At 35.1% G+C, this 25,438-nt stretch overlaps 1 protein-coding gene across 1 annotated transcript; it reads right to left on the minus strand.

Moving 5' to 3' along the window:
• Positions 1-7: 7 nt before the first annotated feature.
• Positions 8-8,556, minus strand: LOC122318315 (long chain acyl-CoA synthetase 7, peroxisomal-like). The gene is made up of 23 exons (XM_043135556.1): positions 8,089-8,556; positions 7,060-7,120; positions 6,876-6,953; positions 6,641-6,712; positions 6,464-6,545; positions 5,968-6,073; positions 5,818-5,894; positions 5,320-5,364; positions 5,117-5,203; positions 4,549-4,638; positions 4,319-4,398; positions 4,127-4,220; positions 3,551-3,639; positions 3,376-3,464; positions 3,039-3,168; positions 2,807-2,925; positions 2,532-2,655; positions 2,361-2,447; positions 1,376-1,479; positions 1,207-1,292; positions 657-743; positions 496-582; positions 8-309 (listed from the first exon to the last, which is right to left on the minus strand). The coding sequence occupies exons 1-23, from the start codon at positions 8,210-8,212 to the stop codon at positions 211-213; spliced, it is 2,097 nt and encodes a 698-aa protein (XP_042991490.1). The 5' UTR covers positions 8,213-8,556; the 3' UTR covers positions 8-210.
• Positions 8,557-25,438: the final 16,882 nt, after the last annotated feature.

The following is a 25,438-nucleotide window of genomic DNA, read 5'->3' on the forward strand; positions in this document are numbered from 1 at the left end:
CAATTCGTTATGGAAAATGGTGCGAAGTTTTTGTATAAAGTAATGTACTCATGAAAACTACATTCCATACAGTAGAATGTACTGAAAATCTTATTTCATCAGCAAATACGATTTCTGATCATATGGAACTACAACAATCAGCCTCGTGATCTCACATGAACCTTCAAGTATGAATTATTTTTCGTTTATGTTACTTCTATAAACTTCAGGTCATGACGTTTTTACAGGTGCCGGATCTGATTGAGAAAGCCCAGCATACATGTCTGCTATTGCTTTGGCAAAATATGCCTTTGCTTGAGGCCTCTTGATCTGCATCACAATTCATGTCAATACAGTGATATACTCTTACCTTCTCATTGTGCTTTGTTTGGAGCAAACAGAGCCGAGGAAAATTATGTAAAATATGTTCAATCTAATTTTCATTTGTCTTCAAATGGTGCATTAGGGTTATCAGGGCTCGGAGGCTTTGGAGAGGAAAAGGAGCGAACTTCTTACCTTGAATGTTGGAGTGAGAAGGTCATTCTCCAAAGTGAAAGGTTCATGCACCAAAGTTACAGCTTTTGCAAATTCGAAACCTCTCAGCTACAGTCATAAGAAATACATCAAAAAACAAGAACTTCAGAAACTAATCAGTGTTTCTCAACACAATTACCTACCTGAGCTTCCCTTCCAACATCATCCATTTCCGCCAGAACTGCAGCTCTCGCTCGTGGATCATTGCACAATTGTCCTAAATTTTCAAACTGAAGAAAGCAATAAGAGAAAACCATTCAAAATAGGAAAAAGAGTGAAAATTACATTGTTGACCAGCTTCATAAGGAAGCATAATAACTCTGGGCACTTTACAGAAGTAATAATTAGTTATGAATCTGGCCTCCCACTCATATGTAAGCACTCATGCCAGCTGAAGTCAGCTTCTTGTACAAACAAACAGGGAAAAAATATCCTCCTATAGAACAAATGCAGAATACCCATCGACATTGTTGCCCGATTATGGAAAGAGCGGGCCATGCAAACCTCAAAACATACTTTCTAAACCAACTAAAAACTCAAATCCAGAGTTAGCTTGAAACTGAGTCAATAATATAAAATTATCATGCTGTGCATAATGCATAGTGATGAAAAGATATGGCACCGTATGGTGGGCTTCTACATGGCATTAAAAGGAGAAAGCAATGCGAGAATGAGTTTTACAGAGTCCACCACCTTGATGCCTTCTGATGCGGCCCAATCTTTCATTGCATCAGGGTCCACTGCAACAACAGCAACTAGACTCGAGTTCAGGCTATCACCTAAAAACAAATTTAAGCAGTTAACATAGAAATTAGAACATAGCTGAAGAGTATGATATACAAAGTAACATCCGTTTCCTTACCATATATGAAACATTGAGAAACAAATTTGCACTTGGCATATACGTTCTCAATCTTCTCTGGTGCTATATATTCACCCTGTGCTAGCTTAAATATGTTTTTTTTCCTGTTATAAGTTGCAACAGAAATTCAACAGTATAAATTCAGAGTCTGTAAAATTGGCATACTATAATGAAATGATTTCCAGTAGAAAACCCCCCATAAAAGGAGACGGGTCATTAGATGTATTTTTGTAAGGTTTGACTTGCCTCCAGGACATGGTCAAAGCCATTGGCCTAATTAGATGGATGCCTACAGAGATTTATTTTCTTCGTTCAGGAAAACAATAGGAAAATATAGGCTTTATTTCTTTAAGTTTGCCCATATTTACCAGTGCAGAACTACAGGATGTTGATATTCGAAGGCAGAACTAGTTTATAGCTGATGGACGAAGCCATGCTACATATTTTTTTGTATCGTGCACATTTTTTCCAAGCATGCAGTTGGACTTGGATAATATTTTCTCACCAGCGCTTCATTCATGGCATATATTTTGTTGTTATTGTGAGAGAAACAGCTTATTCATTCAGTCATCCTAGTTACCAAAGTTCAAACTCCAATATGTGAGTATATGGATGCTTTCTACTGGCACGTGATCGATGTGATTTTTAGCATACATGACATGCAGGGAAGGGTATTTGCGCCGCATTGGGCATGATAGTGCATAGGTATTCAGTGAGGATGGAAGAAGAGTTGTGTTGTGTCTATTTTCCCCCATCCCCTACAAAATTCAGTGCATAGGTATTCTTGAGAAGCCACGTGTAGCTGGTGGTAATTGTCTTTAATAGAAATGATCTAAGATGTAGTTCAAGAAATACTTATCAAATTCAACTGACAGTCATCGATATTCAGAAATATTCACCCAATCAGTGTCGGGTTTTTTTTTTTTTTTTCTTTCTTTTTTTCTTTTTTGTTTTAAATAACATGATAAAGTACAGTAAAATTTACCTATCAATAATCTTAAGGCGGCCTCCAGGTAACCACAACCCAATGTCTCCTGTGTGCAGCCATCCATCACCATCAATTACCTCTCTCCTGATCAATCAACTCTACGGTCAGGTAGATTCAAGAAGTAATATTTTAGTGAAGTAAAGCAATTAACATATACAAGATGAGTACGTTTGGACTTCGTCTTTGAAGTAGCCTTGAAACACGATGGGACCCCTCACACAGATTTCACCTCGAGGATGAGGCTGATCTTCAGAGGTGTAGTTCATTTCAGGAACATCCACAAGTTTTATTTCTGGACGCAAAAAAGGGAAACAAAACTAAGCACAAAGCAAGGCAAACATACTGAAAAGGGAAAATCAGAATCTTGTAACCAGAAACAGAAATCCAATCAAGTATGCATGTGCAACATAATTTTCTTGAAATAATTTGTCATAAGAACTTACCACAGGCAGGATTAGGGGACCCAACATGACCAGATGAAGTGTCACTCTCGTCCATTATGCTTATTACACAAGAAGTCTCGGTCATACCATATCCTTCAATTACTTGACAGCCAAAGCACCTGTGATTTGCAGTTATGTTCACCATGATAACATAATTGGTCCTTACTAACTTTTAAACAGAACCATTGTACATTTAAACTTCTACAGTGCATATCCAAAATAATCAACTTACACCCTCAAGAAGTCCAAGATATCAGGAGACAACGGTGAAGCACCCGATCCCATAAAACGAACTTGGCCTCCAAGCTTTTCCTTTATTTTGTTGAATACCAATCTGTCCCAAATTGGTGATGGGTTCTGGCCTGAAATTATTGTATGCTTGAATCAAGAAAAGACTCTAACGGCAGTAAGCCAGTTCACATTAGTGAAATTATGTAGTACAGCCTGTGGGAACTCTCTTGGACTGGGATTTTACAATTCTTTTCTTGCATGGTATTATGGTGGGTGGCAAGAGAGTCCATACAAGGATTCCTGAAAGTGTGAGGATGGTCTAATTTTAGCACACATACCACTCATTATGGCTTGCTTCTTGGAGTTGTAGGCAACTCTAAATATTCTCTCCCTTAGCATTCCAGAAGCTGTTACGGCATTTATAATTCTGTCAAAATAAACTGAATCAGACCTGATGGAGTCAAAATAAAATAACAATAAAATGAGTATTAAGCAGGACACAATAATGATTACCCAGCATATATTCGATTATATAAACGGGGAACGCTGCAAAATATTGTTGGTCTAAGAGACGACAAGTCATCCAACAGTTTCAAATTATCCTGAAAATAAGGACAGTCATTCATAAAGCTTTTACAAAGAAAACATATGAACATTCTTTAAACTTGTTCAAAAGCCTATAATATCCTACATCAGGGGAAATTGGCTATCTATTGAGGACGCATAGCACTGAGAACTTTCTGTTTGAAAATGAATAAACTTTTGTACAACCATCAGAGCACATTACATTCCTTGAGGAATCTATGCGGAACAAAGCTATGCTGTTATTTTATATTTACATATCCCCTTGCTAGATTTAGTTTGGTTATCTCCAGTTAATGTGAACATTATCCTTTGCTTTATGGTCATAAGAACAGGAACTACTAATGTGTCATACTACCTCAGCACTAGGGTTGTAATACATGAAATGCACTAAAAATAGGGTGCCTTTACACTAGTTGAATACGAAAATACTGAGAAGTCATTTTCCTTTTGCTGGGTAAGAAATGCAATAAGACTTTTATTAATTCAATATAATGCATCACGTACCCCTTGGTAGAAACCAATAGCAACGCCATAGTACACTGAGACAACTTGGTTTGTTCGTTCATATATGTGTGCTAAAGGAAGATATGACATGTAACTGAGAAAAGAAACATATAAATGAAAAATAATTTGGAGAATTGATAAATTAAAGTAACTTTAAAATTGGTGGTATCTGCAACCAAGTGTAGAACTCACACATCAGAGGGGTAGAATTTGATCACATGACAAAACCCAGCAGCACTTGAAATTAGATTTCTGTGTGTCAGTACAACTCCCTGTCCAGAAGGATAAAGTATAAGAAAAGTAGCAAAAAAAGCACACAAAAATGTCATTTGTCACATGATAAAAGTGTAGGTGATAAAATAACACAAAAGGCGCTTTGGCCACAATTGAGAGCAAAAGTTCGCATACAACAAATGTGCCACCTTTGGTGTTCCAGTAGTACCACTAGTATAGCATATGGTTGCAATATCTTCAGGCTTGGGAGGGCAGAAAGGCTGCAGACCACTGCGGCCCTAAAAGAAAACCATCTATAAGGTGATGAAGCATACAAAATTCTTCACAAAAAATATTCACAATCTGTCAGGAAAAGATTTGGAATCTTTGTTTTTCATTTCAGATCAATGATACTAGTTATAGACTGTGAATGGAAATGAGGTAAAAGCTTAGCAAGTTATAGTATTTTGTTCACATACAGACATTCATATAGGATCAAAAGAATCAAGAAATATACAGAAGATGCCATGTGATGGAGTAAAGCCAAAAACTCCCACAATTATAACACAGCCAATTTAGTTGTGTTCAACATGAAAAGTGCCAAGTTGAATAAATGGCTATTCATGTTGGAGTTTTCCAAGATTTGGGCTTACTATCCAATAATGAATAAATGTCGCAATTCAAAAGAACTTTGAGCATACAGTTCCCTTTACCCAGGCCATGAGTATACTAGTAGCCTCAGAATACCAGAATATTATACATAAAATCCAGTTTTACCTGACTGATTAGTTTTAGATATGATATAACCTTCACTCCAGATGCTGGTGGAAGAGAAGGTAAGTATTCATCTATGCCTCCCACGACCTATGTCATGATGGATGCAGGGAAAAACAAATAAAAAACTTGTTGACAATCATCAAAAATTCTTTTTTAACTTTTTTTAAAAGAAAATATTGCCATGAGATTTTAGGGGTACTAACCACTATAAGATGTACAGATGGAATCTCAGATAAGAAGCTCAACAACTGCAAGTTCCAGAGAAAGGATATAAATTATGTTGCCGATTGGGAATCAAAACGAATAACTGAGATACAAACAAAAACAAGAAGCAAAATGAATCTGAAAAGGGATTCGAGTTCCAAAGAGATAATTGAAAATCGAAGCCCATAAAAAAGCAACAGCTTAATGAACTTCAAATTAGCAGTAACATCTGTTATATAGCGAAAAGGGATACCATACTATCATCATCCAATGGTGATAAATGTGCCATATCTTACATAGTGGGATGAAAGTGGAATGGGAGTGTGATGTAAGCATTACTCAAAAAATAATCTATGAGATCAAATTGAAATATATAGGGTGCAATATTGGATTTAGAAGACAACAGATTTTGGAACATGACAATTTAATAAACCCATCCATAGGTATAGTTTCCCTAACATATAAGCAAAGCTTAAAGAAGAGAAGATCAATCTCACACTGTTCAACGTCTCGGGTACACAAAAAATGGCCTGTAGGTCTGCATGATTGACAACATACTTGACAGCTTCTGGACCTGCACAAAGAAAAACACAGTCAGAATAGGATGAACAAAGTTGGATGATATGTTTAGACAATTAGATGCGTACCAAGAGTGTCATAAAGGGGAACCGAGACATATGAATAAGCTGAGCAAGCATGATCCACGATCAGCCACTCTGGTCTATTTATCAAATAAAGTCCAATACAAGCTTCCTGTTCCATGAGAGACCAAATGCTGCAATCATATTTGCAGTCCTATAAATTATGTGAGATGATGACTTCTAGCTGAGTATGCAACAAAGGGATCGCTAACATTTCTCTCTGTTTTTCTGTTCAGATTGAATGCTCCAATTCTGAGAAAGATAAACACAACTTATGGATGTCATACGGGCCCATGACCACGAATGCCACACAGATAGCACTGAATGTTGTAAATCCACATGATGTATCTAGCTGATTCTAAACTGAACCCATCCAATTCAGATAAAGAGTTGAAGATTATCGCAGTCCAAATAACAATTATGAGCTTATCCAATTGTAACTATGCTGAAGAAAATAGTATAATTAAAAATTGAGAATCTTTTCTCTCTAAGAGTGACTCACTTCCCGTAACCCACAATGCCATAGGCCAGAACCTATTGCTTCGCGAGCAGTTGCTGCTTCCCCATAAGTCATCCACTTGTACCTTCAGTTGTGAAGAACATGTCAGACAATGCTATGTGGAGAATGCAAACTTAATCAACCTGAGATACATGCTAAAGTAATTGATAACTAACTTACTCTCCAACAGTACCATCTACCCGAATTCGCGTACCCAAATACTTGTAATCACAGAAAGTTTCAACAGCATGCCTGTTTTCACAACATTTTGAACAATATCTTATCTGTCCCTTTTAATAATAAATTTAGGCTAAAGCAAAAACGTCCAAGTACATGTAGTTGCCATCATTATCTTAAAAGCAAAATGTGTAAACAAAAAAGAAAGAAAAACTCATTTAGGAGTTAGAACCCTCACACAAAGTTATCATGCAACGTCCCAATTTCAGGATGGTCAGGGAATCTACTTACGAGCTTCAAAGGAGAACACGCTGATCTGCAACCCAAAAGTAACAAAGTTACATATTATCAGAGGAAAAAATGAAAGAAAGAGCAGCGTACATATGAGTAACCAGCTGAAGTAAAAACACCAACAAGCATACCTATACACATTCCACTTGCCTGTTTGCAACTTTTCTGGAAGAACTACACTATACCCCTGGCCTGCTCAGAATTGAATACAAACACTTTGATGCACGAGAACAAAAAATTAATGACACTGAAATTCAAACATGAGGACAAAAAGAGAAGTTGACAAATTTTATGAAGTCATATTGAGTAACACTAGTTCCATTCAGCCAAATGTGTAGGATTTTAATTTCAATAATTACAAAGCAATAAAAAGATCCAAGATTTGTATTCCTTCAGCTAAAAAGGCATGATAAAAGCGTGATTAAACTGCCAATGAGCTCTAGGTGAAACTTCACTTTGCTTCCTTGTGAGAACAAACGATGGCGAGGTTATGGGTCCACAACTTATTGGGAGTGTGTAAGTTACCAGTAATTGAAAAAATAAAAAGGAAAGCAAGATTAATCAACTAATTTTTAAATGCATCAAAAACTCAATTTAAGAAGTGGAAAAGGCATTGTTCTTTCGATGAAAAACAGAGGAATAAAGAAAACAAAAGCTTAGAGAAACTCGAATTCTGTTGTTGAAAACTCAGAAAACAGAACAATATGCTAGTCCGTGATAATAGTTCACTAGAAAAGAACAAAAAGATCTTAGAAACTACAGGTAGGTTGTGAAACTATAGATCAGCCACGGAAAAGAAAAAAATAACTAATTTTCTCCTTACTCTCAAAGACGAAAACGCATTTTAACACTATAAAAGAGAACAATCAAAACAACGATTTTTCATTGTTTTCGCTGCAAATCAGTTATTGGAAACAGCTAGCTTGTGCAAGATCTTTAGTCTTCCAGAGCTACGGAAAAACGTGGCCGAAAAATCACAATCACAAGCTTACAGAAGCTATGAAACACCGCAGCCAGAATTTCTACCACAGCTCCAAAGTTCATCTGATCACATTGAGCTTCCATAGCTCAACTGTTGATTCGCTTGAAACGCATAAGCACTACATAGAAATCTAAATTCACACACACACAAATATATGGATATAGAAAAGGGGGAGTACCTTGAACGAACTTTCCAGCAGTGAAGTTCGGTTGAACAAGGGAGTGAGGATCATTGGAGGTGGGGTAAGCGGGGAGAAGGTGGCATTGGACGGCATGGAGGCGACGCCGTGCCTGTGATTCCATGGGAATAAAGATTTCCTCGCGGAGATATTTTCTCGGAAAATCAGAGGGTGGGAAAGTTGGTTGATGATTGATCCTTCTTTCGTGCCTTTTTATGTTGCTTTCCGGGGAAAGTGAAAGAGGGGGCACGCCGCACGCTTTTTAATGCCTGATGTTGACATCAACATCAGTTTACCGCCCACTAGTATTCGGCTCAGAAAAATAGGTTGCGTTAGAGATGAGCTTGAGTCGCTCCTTCTGACCCCTTCTGACCGTCATGGGCCTTCAAAGTTTCAATTGATGGATGTCCGGCTATATTGAGCATGAGTTTTACCAGATAAATCCACAAGGACAATCCTTTTCTCTTAAAAAAAAAAAAATCATATTTTTACTGGTGTCCACACCTCCGACAATAAAGATTTTGTGAAGAACGTATCTTTCGTAGCAACCGATCATAAGCAGAAGACCTCGTCTCACGCCACCATGTAAATGCCAGATGTGGCTTGAGGAAAAATTCTAAACATAAGGCCATTTACCACATATTATATATTTTTATAATTTTTTTATCAAATATTTGATATATAGATAATAAGTAGAAAAATTTAATTAATTTTAAAAAAATAAATTTTAAAAAAAATAAATTTAAAAAAAAATGTGTAATGTATAAAACCTATGAATAACAAAACTCGTGGCTTGAAGCCTTGGGTAAGAAACGATGCGCATAGAAAAATCTTTTTTATAAGCCAATGACACTTGATTAAATATTTATAGGATAAATTTAATTTTTAAAAAAATTAAATTTTGAATCTAGACAATGTACCTTGTACATCGATTTGATAATAAAATAATTTATGCTACCCTCTTATGGTTTTAGACATTTTAATTGGAGGTAATCATGATAGTTAGTGGTCAGGTGTTGGAACTAAAAATCTACTTCTCACTTTTCTTTCCCTCAAAGGAGTAACTATTCATTAATAATTAGAGTCATACTACAAGCATTAATTATACATAAGAATGTGAGTCTTTTTCACTGTAAAAATCTAATAAATATGGACGAATCATAATTAAGGATATGCTTCCAGTTGTATTATCAGATGCTGCCCATTGTGTAATTGCATGTGCGCATCGATTCTGAGATCGATGTATTTTAACAGCTTTCCAGGATTCAAACTTGCTCAACATTAATCTTGTGTCCCTAATGATGCCTTCTGCAATCCAGTCTTGAGGTTTTGTTGCTTCCTTTAAAGTTGCTATAGTTCTTTGTGAGTCTCCTTCCACTCTGATATTTTTCAATTATTTACATTATGCTTCTTTCACTCCTATTTATGCTATGATGGCTTCCCCTTGGTTTGGGTTGCAGCTCATTGAGTATTCAGCTACTATGAATGACATATCTTTGCTATGTGATATGCATATTGCAATTGAAGTACTACCATTTGCCCTAACTACCACATCAAAGATTATTGACATTTTTTCTAGGGAAGGAGAGTCCATTTGGTTTTTTGGTCTTGTGCTTTCTAGTCCCAAGTGCTTTTCTGGTTGACTCTTAAGACAAATTGACCTATAGAAAGACTTTTGGAATTGTGAACAATTTAGTTTTTATAGAACCAAAGGTTATCCATAGCTATCACTGCAAATAAATTGAAATTTATAGATACCAGCTTTGACAATTTGGAGTTTAGTCACGGAGTCAAGGATACACAAAATCCAACTGTTAACATCTTGCCATCTAAGTGATGAGATGTGTGAGAGGTCAGGGGGATTGTCTCCATAGAACTCTAGAGTATGGGCACTCTAAAAAGAAATGGAAAATGGTTTCTTCTGTAGAGTTACAAACAAGACAAGCTAAAGGCTCTGCATGATGAGAGATGAAATTAATAATAAGGGATTTTGTTGAAAGGATATTGTTAAAGACTTTCCAAATGAAGAGCTTGAGTCTATCTTGAATTTTCAGGGCCCACATTTTTTTCCAGACCACAGGAGGAATATTGTTGTTTTCATGGTCAACAAGTGCAAAGTAAGTAGATTTGATAGAGAATTTTCCTAAGGAGTGGTGAAGCCATTTAAGATTCTCCCTAATATTATGGAATTGAAGTTGGGCAAGGGATTTTTTTTCAATTTATTTGACCGTAGTCTGATTGAAAAGGTCATTTAAAAGGAGGGAGTTCCACCTTCTGGGTTCCTCAAGGATTAATTTGGAAACTTTTAATTGTGGGTCTCAAATGATGTCAGGAGAGAGTGGGTTTGGGATTAGGGGGGATAAGTAGGGTATCCAAAGGTCAATTCAGGTTTTTGTGCTAACTCCATTATTAATCTGCATACATAAGCTAGAGGCTAAAAGGTCACTTTGTTTGAGTAGGCCTTTCCAGAAGGCGAAGTCAACTTATTTCATAGAAATGTTCAACCAGGAAGCTTGTTTCACATATTTATCAATAATGATATTCTTCCACAAGCTAGAATCACTGCCGAGAAGATTCCATCCTAGCTTAGAGAGAAGGGTATGGTTAAAGTTAGAGGTCAATCTAATCCCTAAGCCTCTCATTTGGTTTGGTTTGGGTGTTGAGAAGTGTTGTAAATAGTAATGAAAAAGTAGGTGACAAGTAGTAAAAAATACTAAATAGTAATAAAAAGTAATTAATAATAATAAAAAGTATGTGAAAAGTAATAATAAAATAATAAATAGTAGTGAAATATGTTGAGAAGACTTAAGGTACTTTCAGTACCCTAACACAAATGCCCAATGGATTTCTAAGACTTTGGAGTGAAATTATGAGTTTTTTTTTTTTAATCAAAGCCCCACCAGAACCTTATGAAAGATCTGTCAATCTCGTGAGAGATTTTCTTCAGAATCATCATGCTAAACATCATATAGGTTGGGATGGCACTTGCAACAGACTTTATCAACATTGTTCTACTTGCTTGGGATAAGAGTTTTAATTTCCAGGTAAAAGCTTTTTTTGAATTTCCTCCAGGATATCCTTATAGTTATTCCTGACATATCTATCAGAACTTAAAAGAAGACCCAGATATTTAAGCCTAGAGGGGGTTTTGAAATCAAGAATCTCTTTGATGGATCTATTGTCTGGAATTGAAGAATTTCTGCTGAATTGGATAGAAGATTTGGATCTGATGATCTTTTGACCAAACCAAGATGAATTTTTATCCGGGTAGCTTAGAAGAGATTTTGCATTTTGGGTAAAGGCTTTACTGAAGATAATCAGGCCATCAGGGAAGAGCAAGTGAGTTATAGAGGGCCCATTCCTACTAATTCTAATACCCTGGAGATTACCGGCCCAAGTTTTCTTCTCTGTTGATGAGTCTAGATAATGCTTCAATTCCTAGGATAAATAAGAAGGCAGAAATGGGATCTCTCTGTCTTAATCCTCTAGAGGGGCTAAACTTCCCTACTGGCTCTCCATTTATAACGACAGAGAAGGAGACCGTAGTGATGCATTCTTCTATCCGCTTAATCCATTTGGGGTGAAATCCTAGGCATTTAAGGATATTCAAGAGAAAACTCCATTCCATAAAGTCAAAAGCCTTTTTCATATTAATATTGATAGCCATAATACCTTTTCTCCCCTCTTCTTTTTAATATGATGAAAGATTTCCTGGGCTATAATAGTATTTTTCTGGATAATCTTGCCAGGGATGAAAGTAGATTGTGAAGAACCCTTTTAAGTTTGTTGGCCAAAATTTTTGCAATCGCCTTATAACAAACATTTGTAAGACTGTTCGGTCTATATTGGTGAACCGTACTTGGAGAGTCAATCTTTGGGATGAGGACAATGTGAGTAAGGTTGAGCTCTTTGATGCCCTGACCAATGGTAAAAAAACATTTTGATGACTCTGTTAAAAGTGTCATTTACAATGTCCCAATATGATCTGTAGAAGAAGCCAGTAAAACCATTCAGACTAGGGGTCTTGGAAGAAGCTATTTGTTTAAGAGTGGAAAGAATTTTATTGTCATCAGGAATTTTACAGAGGTCAACTTTATCTTGAGCAGAGATTTTATGAGGGAAGAGGCCTTCAAAATCATTAAGGAATTGTGGGTCAGAGGATTTGTATATATTTTGGAAGTGCTCCAAAAACATATTCTGAATGACAGAAGGGTCTTGTTCCCATTAGTTCGAATGATTCTTGAGGCTGTGGATGGTATTTATCCCTTTTCTAATGGTAGAGGTCATGTGAAAGAATTTTGTATTTAGGTTAGTGATTGTGAGCCATTGGAGCCTAGATTTTTGTTTCTAAAGAATCTCTTCTCTTTTGAGTTGCTCATTGAGACAGTTTATCATATTGGTTTCAAGAGTTAGAGAGGAATCATAAGGAGTTTGATTTTGAACAGTGATAAGTTGCTGATTCATGTCTCTAATTCTAGATTAAATATGGCCAAAGTGTTGCCTATTCCAAATCTTTAAGGCTTTCTCAACAACATTTAGTTTTTGGATAAGAATGAAATTTGAAGAACCTTCTATGAATTTGTCCCAAGCTTTTACAACAACTGAAAAACTAGTAGAGTCACGTACCCAAAATTCCTCAAATTTGAAAGGTCTTGGGACTTTCTTGGTTCCTATGATATGTAAGAGTAGTGGTGCATGGTTCGAAGAGTGAATAGGCATGTGAAGAAGTTTTGCATCCGGAAAGAGGACAGTCCATTTAGTATTAGCAACATCTATTTCTATTCTCTCCCTAATGTGGTGTTTGCCATATCTTTTGTTAGACCAAGTGAATTTGGGACCAGAGAAACCTAATTCCACCAGACCATTCTGGTTCATAAAGAGCCTCAGACCATAAGGATAAGAGGATGAAGCAAAGGACTTTCCACCAATTAATTGAGGACTTGATTAAAATCTCCTAGACCTAGAATGGGACTAGAAAATTTAGAGGCCGAGTTGTTTATCAAATTACAGAAAATCATTTTTTTGATTATGCTCAGCAAGGCAATAAACAAATATGAGTAACCATGGTATATGCACAGGGTTAGAGTACACCATAAAAGCCATAACATTAGTAGATGTATACACAGGTTCCATGTCTAGACCTGGATGCCACATGCACAAAAGGCCCTCCCATTTCTTCAGGGGAGGAACATGCAGGAAAAGCGAAAAATTTAGACTATTCACAACACCATTTATTTTTACATCAGCCAAAAGAGTTTCTTCTAGGAAAACAATGTCAGGTTGGTGGGACCTGATCTGAACCCTTAAAGAACGCATTGCAAAGTGTCGGGTAATCCCTCAACAGTTCTAGCATAGCATCCTCATATCTTATTTGGTGTTAGATTTGGCTCTACCACCTTTGCCATTTCAACATGTGATTTTGGACTAAGGGATTGAGTATTATCGTCTGAGTCTGAGGCTATTACAGGATTAACCTAAGTGGTTTGAGCTAGAAGTGCTTCTTGCGAGCTCTTCTTGTTGGAATGAGATTTCTTGAATTTTTTTTGTTGCGTTCAAAAGTGTTGCCAGGGAGTCATTTTCATCTGAATCTTGTCCAAATGCAAGGTTTTTTTTATTATTTTATTTATTTATTTATTTATTTATTATGGTGGTACAGGATTGCTTGTTGGCCAACCTCTTCTTCGGTGACAATCCAACCTCTATGTGAACTATTCCTCTCTTTTTCTGGTTTGACTGAGTTTCTGTTAGGATGTTGTAGTTTGCTGGGAAGCTGCTACGTGGGGAGGGTGGGTTATTTGCACTCAATAGTTGGGTCGATACAGGGGTTGCAGGCAAGAGGTGAGGACGAATGGTGGATTCAATTGAGTAAATTGGGAGAGTGATGGGTGGCACAAGTTCTGGTAGGTCCATGTAATGGTGAGAGTCTATGTAGTGTGTAGGGTCAGCAGGCTGGGTTGGGTCTGAGGGTTGTGTCGGTTTAAAGGGTGGGTTGGTGTACTAAGTTGGGTCACCATTGTGGGCTGGGTCGGTGTAATTGTCTTGGGCTGGGTCAGTGAAATGTGTTGAAATGGGAAGAAAGCAGAGTTAGTTTTTTTTTTTTTCCAAGGTGAGTAGGCTAGAAATTTAGGTGGGCCAGAGATGATTTTGATGGGGTTTAGGTCGTTGATAGGTTAGTCTTTTTGTTTAATTGATAAATAAATTTTTGATAAACCAGTGGGCCCATGATAATAGAACTAAGTACATTTGGATCTGTTGTTGAAGAACTAAAAGTGGAGATTTCGGAAGGGATTTGGTCAACAATTAGTGTGGTGAATCTCTGATGCGAATCCTACAGGGAACAATGATTAATTGGAGAAGTGACTAATGGAGGGTGGGATTCATGTGTGATTTCAGACTGATAGGAGAATGCATTGTTGGCAATGAATGAAGCCATCGTTTATTAGTTGGCCACTGTTCATCATTTTCCTTTTACTTCTCTGTGAAATTTTCTGGACATTGACTCATGATCCCTATAGTTTCTCTTGGTCCCGACCACTGGGTGCTTGAAAAAGGTGGATAGATTTGGTCTGTTTTTCTGCTAAGTTAATGCATGGACCCAATTCCCTGTACATTTTTTCTTTTCCCTTTCCTTTATGTAGTCTTGCGTCGGGTTGGGTCTAGACATGTTTAGCATCAACATTTTCTCTAATTTGGACAGGAGGTAATGAGATTCTTTGAGGGAGTTGAGCCTTCACTTGTTGGTCTTCATTTTCTCTAATACAAACTGGAGGCATCGGGATGCTTGGAGGAGTCTGGTTTTCCATTTCAAGCTGACTTGCAGTAGCTCACTGGGTTCCTATGTGCTGATCATTACCTATGAGAGTGTTGTTCTCAACTTTCATCCATGGCCTATATTGGGATATTTTGGGTATGACTGTGAAGGTTGGATAGACTTGTGCTAGATGTTCCAAACATCAACATGCATAGCAAAAATCAGAGAGTCTTTCATATTTGATGATAATTTTTTTCATCTCCTTATTTGGCCTTGCTAGATCAAAGCCTTCTAGGAGAGGTTTCTCCATGTTGATTTCCACTTTTATCCGAAGGTATCTTCTCAGTGCTAAACTAAAAATGGACACCCTGTCCTTCCAAGGACCATCCCTATTCTCTCTGCATTGTGGTTTGTAAGCATTTCCATTGGGAGGCCATGGATTTGGACCCAATAGACAGAAAATTTAAGTGCCACTTTATTTATACTAAACCCTGGTGGCCATTGTCTAAGCACAAAGTGGAAACCTTTGAAGTTCCATGGTCTATTGACTAACACCTTTTCTCTATCTTGTTGGTTTGGAACTGTGAATAGAAAGGTGTTGGTTTCAATGTCTTCAATAATAAGACTAGTGATGAAGCTCTAAACAGCTTAAAGGTTGCATGAAAGGTGAACTTATTCAATGATTTTGAAGATATCAACTTACCTACGAGAGTAAGATTTGAGAAATGGTTAACAGGGCTGCTTCTAGCTCTAGTTGGAGGTCACTCCATGTCAACGCTTGTGCTTGCATTATGAGTTTATCAATGTCTGATTGTTGGTTCGTCATTATGTCAAAGAGGATACGGTTTTGTTTTGGAGGGATTGGAAATGGGGGGCTGGGAGTTTTTGTATGTTTGGTGGGGAATGGACGAGGGTTGTGGAGAGATGTTGGTGGTGGAGAGACTTGGCTTGTGGGAGATGTACGTGTTTGGTGGGGTGGATGTGTTCTGGTTTATGGAAAGATATTGAATTTTCTTGGAAAGGTTATTGAGAGAGGAATAACTCACCCATGAGGTAGAGAGCACTCATCTAGGAGAGAGATCCTGGTTTTTTTCATCACTTTTAGTTAATCAAGACTTCACTTCTCTCACTTGTTGGTTAGGAACTGATCTTTTAATTATTGGATACTGCTATATGATTCATATATGGTAAGATAAAAAATAAAATATAGTATAATATATCGCATTACCATTTTGAAAAAAACTTTAGATGCTAAACTAATATTGTTACGATAGAACTTAATGTTTTAAAATGTTCTTTGTTTGGAATCAAATCTTGTCATGGTAGTAGTGTATAGGATGTAATACCTAAGCCCAAGCTGAGACCCAGGCCCAGGCCCATGAGGAGCCCAACCATGGAGGACAGGACAAAAATGGTGCCGTTTCGGTTTGTGCCCCTCCCTCTTTTAGTTTTTCTTCTTCCTCGATAATCCCTCCCCTGTTAGCCCCCTCTTCGATTCAACCTTCCCACTCCCCCTTTTAGTTGTTCAACCGTTTCCCTCACCCCCTAAATTTTTCTCTCAACAAACTCCTCTCACTTCCACTTTCCTCTCCTACGATTTTCATTAGATTTGAGTGTTGTGGTTTCGTGGGTTCTACTAGAGTTGAGTCGCCATCAAACCACCTCATCGGAACAATTAGAGAACGACAATGAGCATTCTCTCACTCACTCTCTGTTTCCACTAACACACACACATGCCACTCTGATTTCTCACTCTCAAGCTCTTAGCAGATCATCCTCCCTATCCTGCGTCTTTGCAGCTTAGCCTCCACTGTCTACTACCCTCCTCACAGTGGTAACTCTCTCTCTCTCTCTCTCTCTCTCTCTCTCAAATCCCACTCTGTGATCATCTCCCTATTCTAGATTTATATGTTTATTTCTATTGTTATTTTTAGTTCTTTCTTTCCATTGTTTAGTCATGCTATGCCACCATTATTCGAGGGTATTGGTTGCCGTCAAACCCTCTCGTCGGACTTATGGCTAAACGACGATAAGTGCCCTCCCTTTCTCTAATTTTTAGAACACTCCTAACATTATATTCTCACTCCCTACTCGACATATAAACTTCCTTGTTTATGGACACAGATTATTGTCATCATTCGTGGGTTGTCGTTGCCAACACTGCCATGTATCACAACTGTTTGGAACCGCTGAAATTCCCTCACCAACGTTGGTAAGCCCTTGTCAAAATTCTATATGTATCTTCTAGTGTAATTGTCTTTCTCTAATTTATAATTAACTGTTTCATATTCTCCATGAATCGGATTTCATGTTCACAGCAGCACACTTCCACTAAATTTAAGTTGTGATTAACTTAGGCCACCAAAGTCGATTTACGCCTCTAAACGCTTAGGTAATTTTCTTTCCACGGCTTGCCCAATTTGAGTTATTTCATTGCTTGAATTTCTCAATTACAAACTTAAAAATTAGTATTATTGCTAGTTCATAGGGCAGTATCTAAGCTACTAAACAGCATCGCTCCACTTGCTAACTCAGTTGGCCACCAACGAGATTAGTTATGATAGCTAGAGTATTAGACTCATTGTTTGCATTGAAACATGTATAATTGGTATGATTTGGTAAGTTGCTGGAAAAATATTATGAAAATATATATTTTTAAATAATGGAGCATGTAGTTTGTGTGATTTATTATTGGATGGTGCCTTTGGGAAGTTCTCTTGGTTGGGTGTAGTGGATTGAGAAGTGTATGATGGTGATTGTTTGAGTCCACGTTAATTAGGAGTGTAATCAGTCCGGTTCGGTCCGATCTTGGAGAAATTTTAGAATCGAACAAGTATATATAGGTTTTGAAAATTTAAGAACCGATACGTACTAATTCATCGCTGAAACCAAAACTTTCGATTTTTCCAGTTTTGGTTATGTCCGGTCCTGTTTTCTGATTTACCATTTACATGTGTGACATTATATAAGTTTAATATTATAATGTTTTAATACTAAACTTAATTGTGAGGATTTAGTATTTATTATTAACAATTACAAATTCATTAATGTTCAATTATACTAATATAGTATAAGTAGTGTCTAACTTATTAATGAGATTAATAAACTTGAATAATAAGATTAAAATAGTATAATTAGTGTCTAATTATACTAGTATATTAATAGACTTAAATAATAAGATTAGAATTTAGAATATAATAGATATAATAATATAAAAATGATATATAATATAAAAAATTAATATATATACATATACCGGTCTGGTTTAAGCTGATTTTCAAAATATAAAAACTGATACTCCATCAGTTTAGGACCGGTTTCAATTTTTAAGAACGGGTACCATATTGGACCAATTACAAACCGGATCGAACCCACCTATTTGGTTCAGTCTGGTTCAACTGGTTTTTCAGTTTTTTCTTACACCTCTTACATTAACTGTTGGGATTTGTATGCAGGCTGTTTTTGAGTTGATGTTGGCTGTCGGGGTGGTTTATTGGCTAATTGTGTGATGAAATGTGTTGGACTAGTTGTGCTGGAACTATTGTAAATCATGTGGATGTGTGGGTTTGACTTGTGGGTTGGTTGAGTATGATGTTGTTGCTTGTGTGTGTAAATGTAGAGAGTAGCTACTGTAGTATGGTGTAATGGTAGAGATTGCATGATAGCATAGCCTGTGAAATGGTCAGGTGATTTACATATCAGAAGTAAATGGGTGTTGTTTGATTGTTGGATTTGTCGGTTTAGGGGTTGTTTTATGTATTTAATTTGGTTACGAGTTGTTCTATTCTATTCTTAGGATGATGGAATTTTGTTATCTAGGTTTATGTGTGGGTGTGAGCTATTAACATGTGAACAAATATTTTCTAATTTAGGCTATTGTGACACGACTAGATTACTATCCCAAAACGTAGATAATACGCTACAAGAGTTAGGTAAGCAAAATTTTTATGCTAAACTTTGCATAAAATGATTGGACTGAGGTTAATAGTAGTGGTCTCTATTCTGATAAGATGATGTTTTAGTTATGTTGTGCCAAAAGACTTTTGTTTATGAAAGATTATGAAACCGTCACTCTGAGATTTTGATTACAGGTGTCAAATCGTGTTAACGGGTCGTGTTCGTATCGTGTCAAGGCATGTGCATTATAGTTAAAGGGTCAACCTGAACACGATCCGTTAAGGGTTTCATGTCAAAATCCTAAACCCTAACACAACCCATTAAGATAACGAGTTGATACGACATGACCCGTTAATGAATCCTACGAAAAGGTTAACACGACCCGTTATGACCTATTTATATTAATGGATACGAACATAACCCGTTAACTCGTTTGACCTGATTAATTTTATATAAATATTAAAATCACAATGTCTATAAAAAAATATAAAACTAACTAAAATTACAAAATTACAATCCAAAAATAAATATACCGAAATTAAAATGAAAATCCAAACAATACCAAATATAATAAACAATAAAACAAAGTAACAAACTCACAAAGCCATGTATACATAATGCATTGTAAATATTAATATTACAATCCCAAATATGATTATACATATACAAATCTAAACAAATTATGAACACACAAAAGATGGTGTAGCGTCCTCATTTCTCTTGTTGATGTTCAATTCCATTATATTTTCAGTTAACTCGTCCAAATTCATTTCTTGTCCTCCTATAACCAGGTTATCTGTAATTCTACTATCTCATAACCAAATTCTTTTGTTTATCTAAAATCCTCACTATTTACAAATAGCATTGCAATGCGTGTGAGCTTACAAACCAATCACAAAAGCTTTTTGTTCTGTCTTTATTATGTTTTCAGATAGAATGGCGGAAGTGTAATTTTTATTTTCTTAACGATTCATAACGGGTTGACCCGTTAGTGACCTGTTAAGCAATTGTGTCTTAACGGGTCAACTCATTTTAACCTGAACTCAATAAGGCTAAACCCAAACCCACTTTTATCATCTCGTATTTGTGTTAGGTTAACGGGTCGTGTCACATATTGCTACCCCTAATTTTGATAAGATATGACATTCAACATTCGGTACTTTGCAAATGTTCATGTTTACATACTAGTATATGTGCACTATTTACTAAATTGTTGATAACTCACCTCTTATCTTAACAATATTTTTAGATGACTTTGATGGTTCAGCTAATGATCAGGAATAGAATGTGTGGACGATATTAGCTGAGGATAAGGAGTTGAGTGGCTAAGAGAACTATTGCTATTGGAGAAGTTTTATCTAGTAGTTTAGATTTTAGTATGTCTATGTGGTTTATGGACACTTATGTAAACACTAGTGCATTATATTGAGTTTATTTGGAGTTTGTAAAGTAATTGATCTATTTTATTGGCTTATTGTATTGAGGACCAAGTAGATGAATTTGTGAAGTTGGCCAAATTAGATGAATTTATGTTTCGTTTTGGAGCCTTTGGAGATTATATTTGTATTTGAAAAGCATGATTATAGGTAACAGATAGTAACTCCCTCACCCATTCAGGTGCGGGGCATTACATAGGATGTATCTAACATTTTCCATACAAACTTGTAAATAGGCAAATCATTTGAGAATTTCATGGAATAGCCTACTTGTTTTTGAAATTTTTTTACTTCATCATGAGGATCTAATTTGCTCTGTTTCTCTTGTTAATGTTAAAGGCTTCCAAATTTTGGAAGATCTTTTTTTTTTTTTTAAAAAAAGAAGTGTTATAAAGAGATGACATAAAAGTAAGTTTATAAACTGACATGGTTTAATGTGATTCATCAGATCTGCTTTACAATAAAAATAGTTTTATAATCTAATAAATCATATCAAGTCATATATAAAAATTTATGAGATTACTTTTATGCAATTACTTTATAATTAAAGTATTTCTCACTTCAAACATAGGGTAATCATATAATTGTCTCTCTAGGATAGTTTTTAGTCGTGGCGTAGTGGGAGGTTGGTAGATATTTTCCATCCCAACAAGGGAGAGTCAGTGACGACAATGTAGTGGGTGAGGAATGTGTAGAGTATAGATTTAGGTTATGTTGGATGTCAAGATTACTTCAATTTATCTCAAATTAAATATTAATAATATTCATTACTTTTTTATAGAAAAAAAAAAACTATTGATATGATTTATTACTTTTTCAATTTTTTATAAAAAGTTAAAATTATCACCACTTATTTTATACATTTAAATACATTTTAACGTATTTACATTTAAATACATCTCAATAGAACTCACAAAATATTACTATTTACGGATTATCTAAAATCACCTTAGCATCAAAGGAAAAGGAAAAAAAAAAAACCAAAAAAGAAAAGAAGGAAGAAAAAGAGATGGGAAGATATATATGGAGAGGTTGAAGGGAAAAAGAAGGGGTTACAAACCAATCAGAAAAGCTTTTTGTTATGTCTTTTTTATGTTTTTAGATAGAATGGCAGAAGTGTAATTTTTATTTTCTTAACGATTCATAACAGGTTGACCCGTTAGTGACCCATTAAGTAATTGTGTCTTAATGGGTCAACTCGTTTTGACCTGAACTCAATAAGGCTAAACCCAAACCCGCTTTTATCGTCTTGTATTCGTGTTGGGTTAACGGGTCGTGTCACATATTGTCACCTCTAATTTTGATAAGATATGACATTCAGCATTCGGTACTCTATAAATGTTCATGTTTACATACTAATATATGAGCACTACTTACTAAGTTGTTGATAACTCACCTCTTATCTTTTCAATATTTTTAGATGACTTTGATGGTTTAGCTAATGATCAGGAATAGAATGCGTGGACGATATTAGCCGAGGATAGGGAGTTGAGTGGCTAAGAGAACTATTGCTATCGGAGAATTTTTATCTATTAGTTTGGATTTTAGTATGCATATATGGTTTATGGAGACTTATGTAAAATTATATTGAGTTTATTTGGAGTTTGTAAAGTAATTGATCTATTTTATTGGATTATTGTATTGAGGACCAAGTAGATGAATTTGTGTAGTTGGCCAAATTAGATGAATTTATGTTTCATTTTGGAGCCTTTGGAGATTATATTTGTATTTGAAAAGCATGATTATAGGTAACAGGTAGTAACTCGCTGACCCATCTGGGTCGGGGCATTACATAGGATGTATTTAACATTTTCCATACAAACTTGTAAATATGCAAATCATTTGAGAATTTCATGGAATAGCCTACTTGTTTTTGAAATTTTTTTACTTCATTATGAGGATTCTAATTTGCTCTGATTCTCTTATTAATGTTAAAGGCTTCCAAATTTTGGAAGATCTTTTTTTTAAAGAGAAGTGTTATAAAGAGATTACATAAAATGAGTTCATAAACTGACATGATTTTATGTGATTTATCATATTTGCTTTACAATAAAAATAGTTTTATAATCTAATATATCATATCAAGTCATATATAAAAATTTATGAGATTACTTTTATGCAATTACTTTATAATTAAAGTATTTCTCACTTCAAACATAGGGTAATCATATAATTGTCTCTCTACGGCAGTTTTTAGTCATGGCGTAGGTGGAGGTTGGTCGATATTTTCCATCCCAACAAGGGAGAGTCAGTGACGACAATGTAGTGGGTGAGGAATGTGTAGAGTGTAGATTTAGGTTATGTTGGATGTCAAGATTACTTCAATTTATCTCAAATTAACTATTAATAATATTCATTACTTTTTTATAGAAAAAAAAACTATTGATACGATTCATTACTTTTTCAATTTTTTATAAAAAGTTAAAATTATCACCACTTATTTTATACATTTAAATACATTTTAACGTATTTACATTTAAATACATCTCAATAGAACTTACAAAATATTACTATTTACAGATTATCTAAAATCACCTTAGCATCAAAGGAAAAAAAAAAAAAAAAACCAATGAAGAAAAGAAGGAAGAAAAAGACATGGAAGATATATATGGAGATGTTGAAGAGAAGAAGAAGGGGTTACAAACCAATCAGAAAAGTTTTTTGTTCTGTCTTTTTTATGTTTTTAGATAGAAGGGCAGAAGTGTAATTTTTATTTTCTTAACGATTCATAACGGGTTGACCCGTTAAGCAATTGTGTCTCAACGGGTCAACTCGTTTTGACCTGAACCCAATAAGGCTAAACCCAAACTCGCTTTCATCGTCTCGTGTTCGTGTTGGGTTAACGGATCGTGTCACATATTGTCACCCCTAATTTTGATAAGATATGACATTTAACATTCTGTACTCTGTAAATGTTCATGTTTACATACTAGTATATGTGCACTACTTACTAAGTTGTTGATAACTCACCTCTTATCTTCACAATATTTTTAGATGACTTTGTTGATTCAGCTAATGATCAGGAATAGAATGCGGGGATGATATTAGCCGAGGATAGGGAGTTGAGTGGCTAAGAGAACTATTGCTATTGGAGAATTTTTATCTAGTAGTTTAGATTTCAGTATGCCTGTGGTTTATGGAGGCTTATGTAAACACTAGTGCATTATATTGAGTTTATTTGGAGTTTGTAAAGTAATTGATCTATTTTATTGGATTATTGTATTGAGGACCTAGTAGATGAATTTGTGTAGTTGGCCAAATTAGATGAATTTATGTTTCATTTTGGAGCCTTTGGAGATTATATTTGTATTGAAAAGCATGATTATAGGTGACAGGTAGTAACTTCCTGACCCATCTAGGTGCGGGGCATTACATAGGATGTATTTAACATTTTCCATACAAATTTGAAAATATGAAAATCATTTGAGAATTTCATGGAATAGCCTACTTGTTTTTGAAATTTTTTTACTTCATTATAAGGATTCTAATTTGCTCTGTTTCTCTTGTTAATGTTAAAAGCTTCCAAATTTTGGAAGATCTTTTTTTTAAAGAGAAGTGTTATAAAGAGATTACATAAAAGTGAGTTCATAAACTGACATGATTTTATGTGATTCATTATATCTGTTTTACGATAAAAATAGTTTTATAATCTAATAAATCATATCAAGTCATATCAATTTATGAGATTATTTTTATATAATTACTTTATAATTAAAGTATTTCTCACTTCAAACATAGGGTAATTATATAATTGTCTCTCTACAGCAGTTTTTAGTCGTGGCGTAGGTGGAGGTTGGTAGATATTTTCCATCCCAACACAGGAGAGTCAGCGACGACAATGTAGTGGGTGAGGAATGTGTAAAGTGTAGATTTAGGTTATGTTGGATGTCAAGATTACTTCAATTTATCTCAAATTAAGTATTAATAATATTTATTACTTTTTTATAGAAAAAAAAACTATTGATGCAATTCATTACTTTTTCAATTTTTTATAAAAATTTAAAATTATCACCACTTATTTTATACATTTAAATACATCTTAACGTATTTACATTTAAATACATCTCAATAGAACTCACAAAATATTACTATTTACGGATTATCTAAAATCACCTTAGCATCAAAGGAAAAGGAAAAAAAAAAAAACCAATAAAGAAAAGAAGGAAGAAAAAGAGATGGGAAGATATATATGGAGAGGTTGAAGGGAAAAAGAAGGGGTTACAAACCAATCAGAAAAGCTTTTTGTTCTGTCTTTTTTATGTTTTTAGATAGAAGGGTAGAAGTGTAGTTTTTATTTTCTTAACTATACATAACGGGTTGACCCGTTAGTGACTCGTTAAGCAATTGTGTCTTAACGGGTCAACTCGTTTTGACCTGAACCCAATAAGGCTAAACTCAAACCCGCTTTTATCGTCTCGTGTTCTTGTTGGGTTAACGGATCGTGTTACATATTGTCACCCCTAATTTTGATAAGATATGACATTCAGTATTCGATACTTTGTAAATGTTCATGTTTACATACTAGTATATGTGCACTACTTTTTAAGTTGTTGATAACTCACATCTTATCTTCACAATATTTTTAGATGACTTTGATAGTTCAGCTAATGATCAGGAATAGAATGCATGGACGATATTAGCCGAGGATAGGGAGTTGAGTGGCTTATAGAACTATTGATATTGGAGAATTTTTATCTAGTAGTTTGGATTTTAGTATGTCTACGTGGTTTATGGACACTTATGTAAACACTAGTGCATTATATTGAGTTTATTTGGAGTTTGTAAAGTAATTGATCTATTTTATTGGATTATTGTATTGATGACCTAGTAGATGAATTTGTGTAGTTGGCCAAATTAGATGAATTTATGTTTCGTTTTGGAGCCTTTAGAGATTATATTTGTATTTGAAAAGCATGATTATAGGTAACAGGTAGTAACTCCCTGACCTATCTAGGTGCGAGGCATTACATAGGATGTATCTAACATTTTCCATACAAATTCGTAAATATGCAAATCATTTGAGAATTTCTTGGAATAGCCTACTTGTTTTTGAAATTTTTTTACTTCATTATGAGGATTCGAATTTGCTCTGTTTCTCTTGTTAATGTTAAAGGCTTCCAAATTTTGGAAGATCTTTTTTTTTTTTTTAAAAGAGAAGTGTTATAAAGAGATTACATAAAAGTGAGTTAATAAACTGACATGGTTTTATGTGATTCATCATATTTACTTTACAATAAAAATAGTTTTATAATCTAATAAATCATAT

Source organism: Carya illinoinensis, chromosome 8 (assembly GCF_018687715.1).
Source record: "Carya illinoinensis cultivar Pawnee chromosome 8, C.illinoinensisPawnee_v1, whole genome shotgun sequence".
Lineage (NCBI taxonomy): Eukaryota > Viridiplantae > Streptophyta > Magnoliopsida > Fagales > Juglandaceae > Carya > Carya illinoinensis.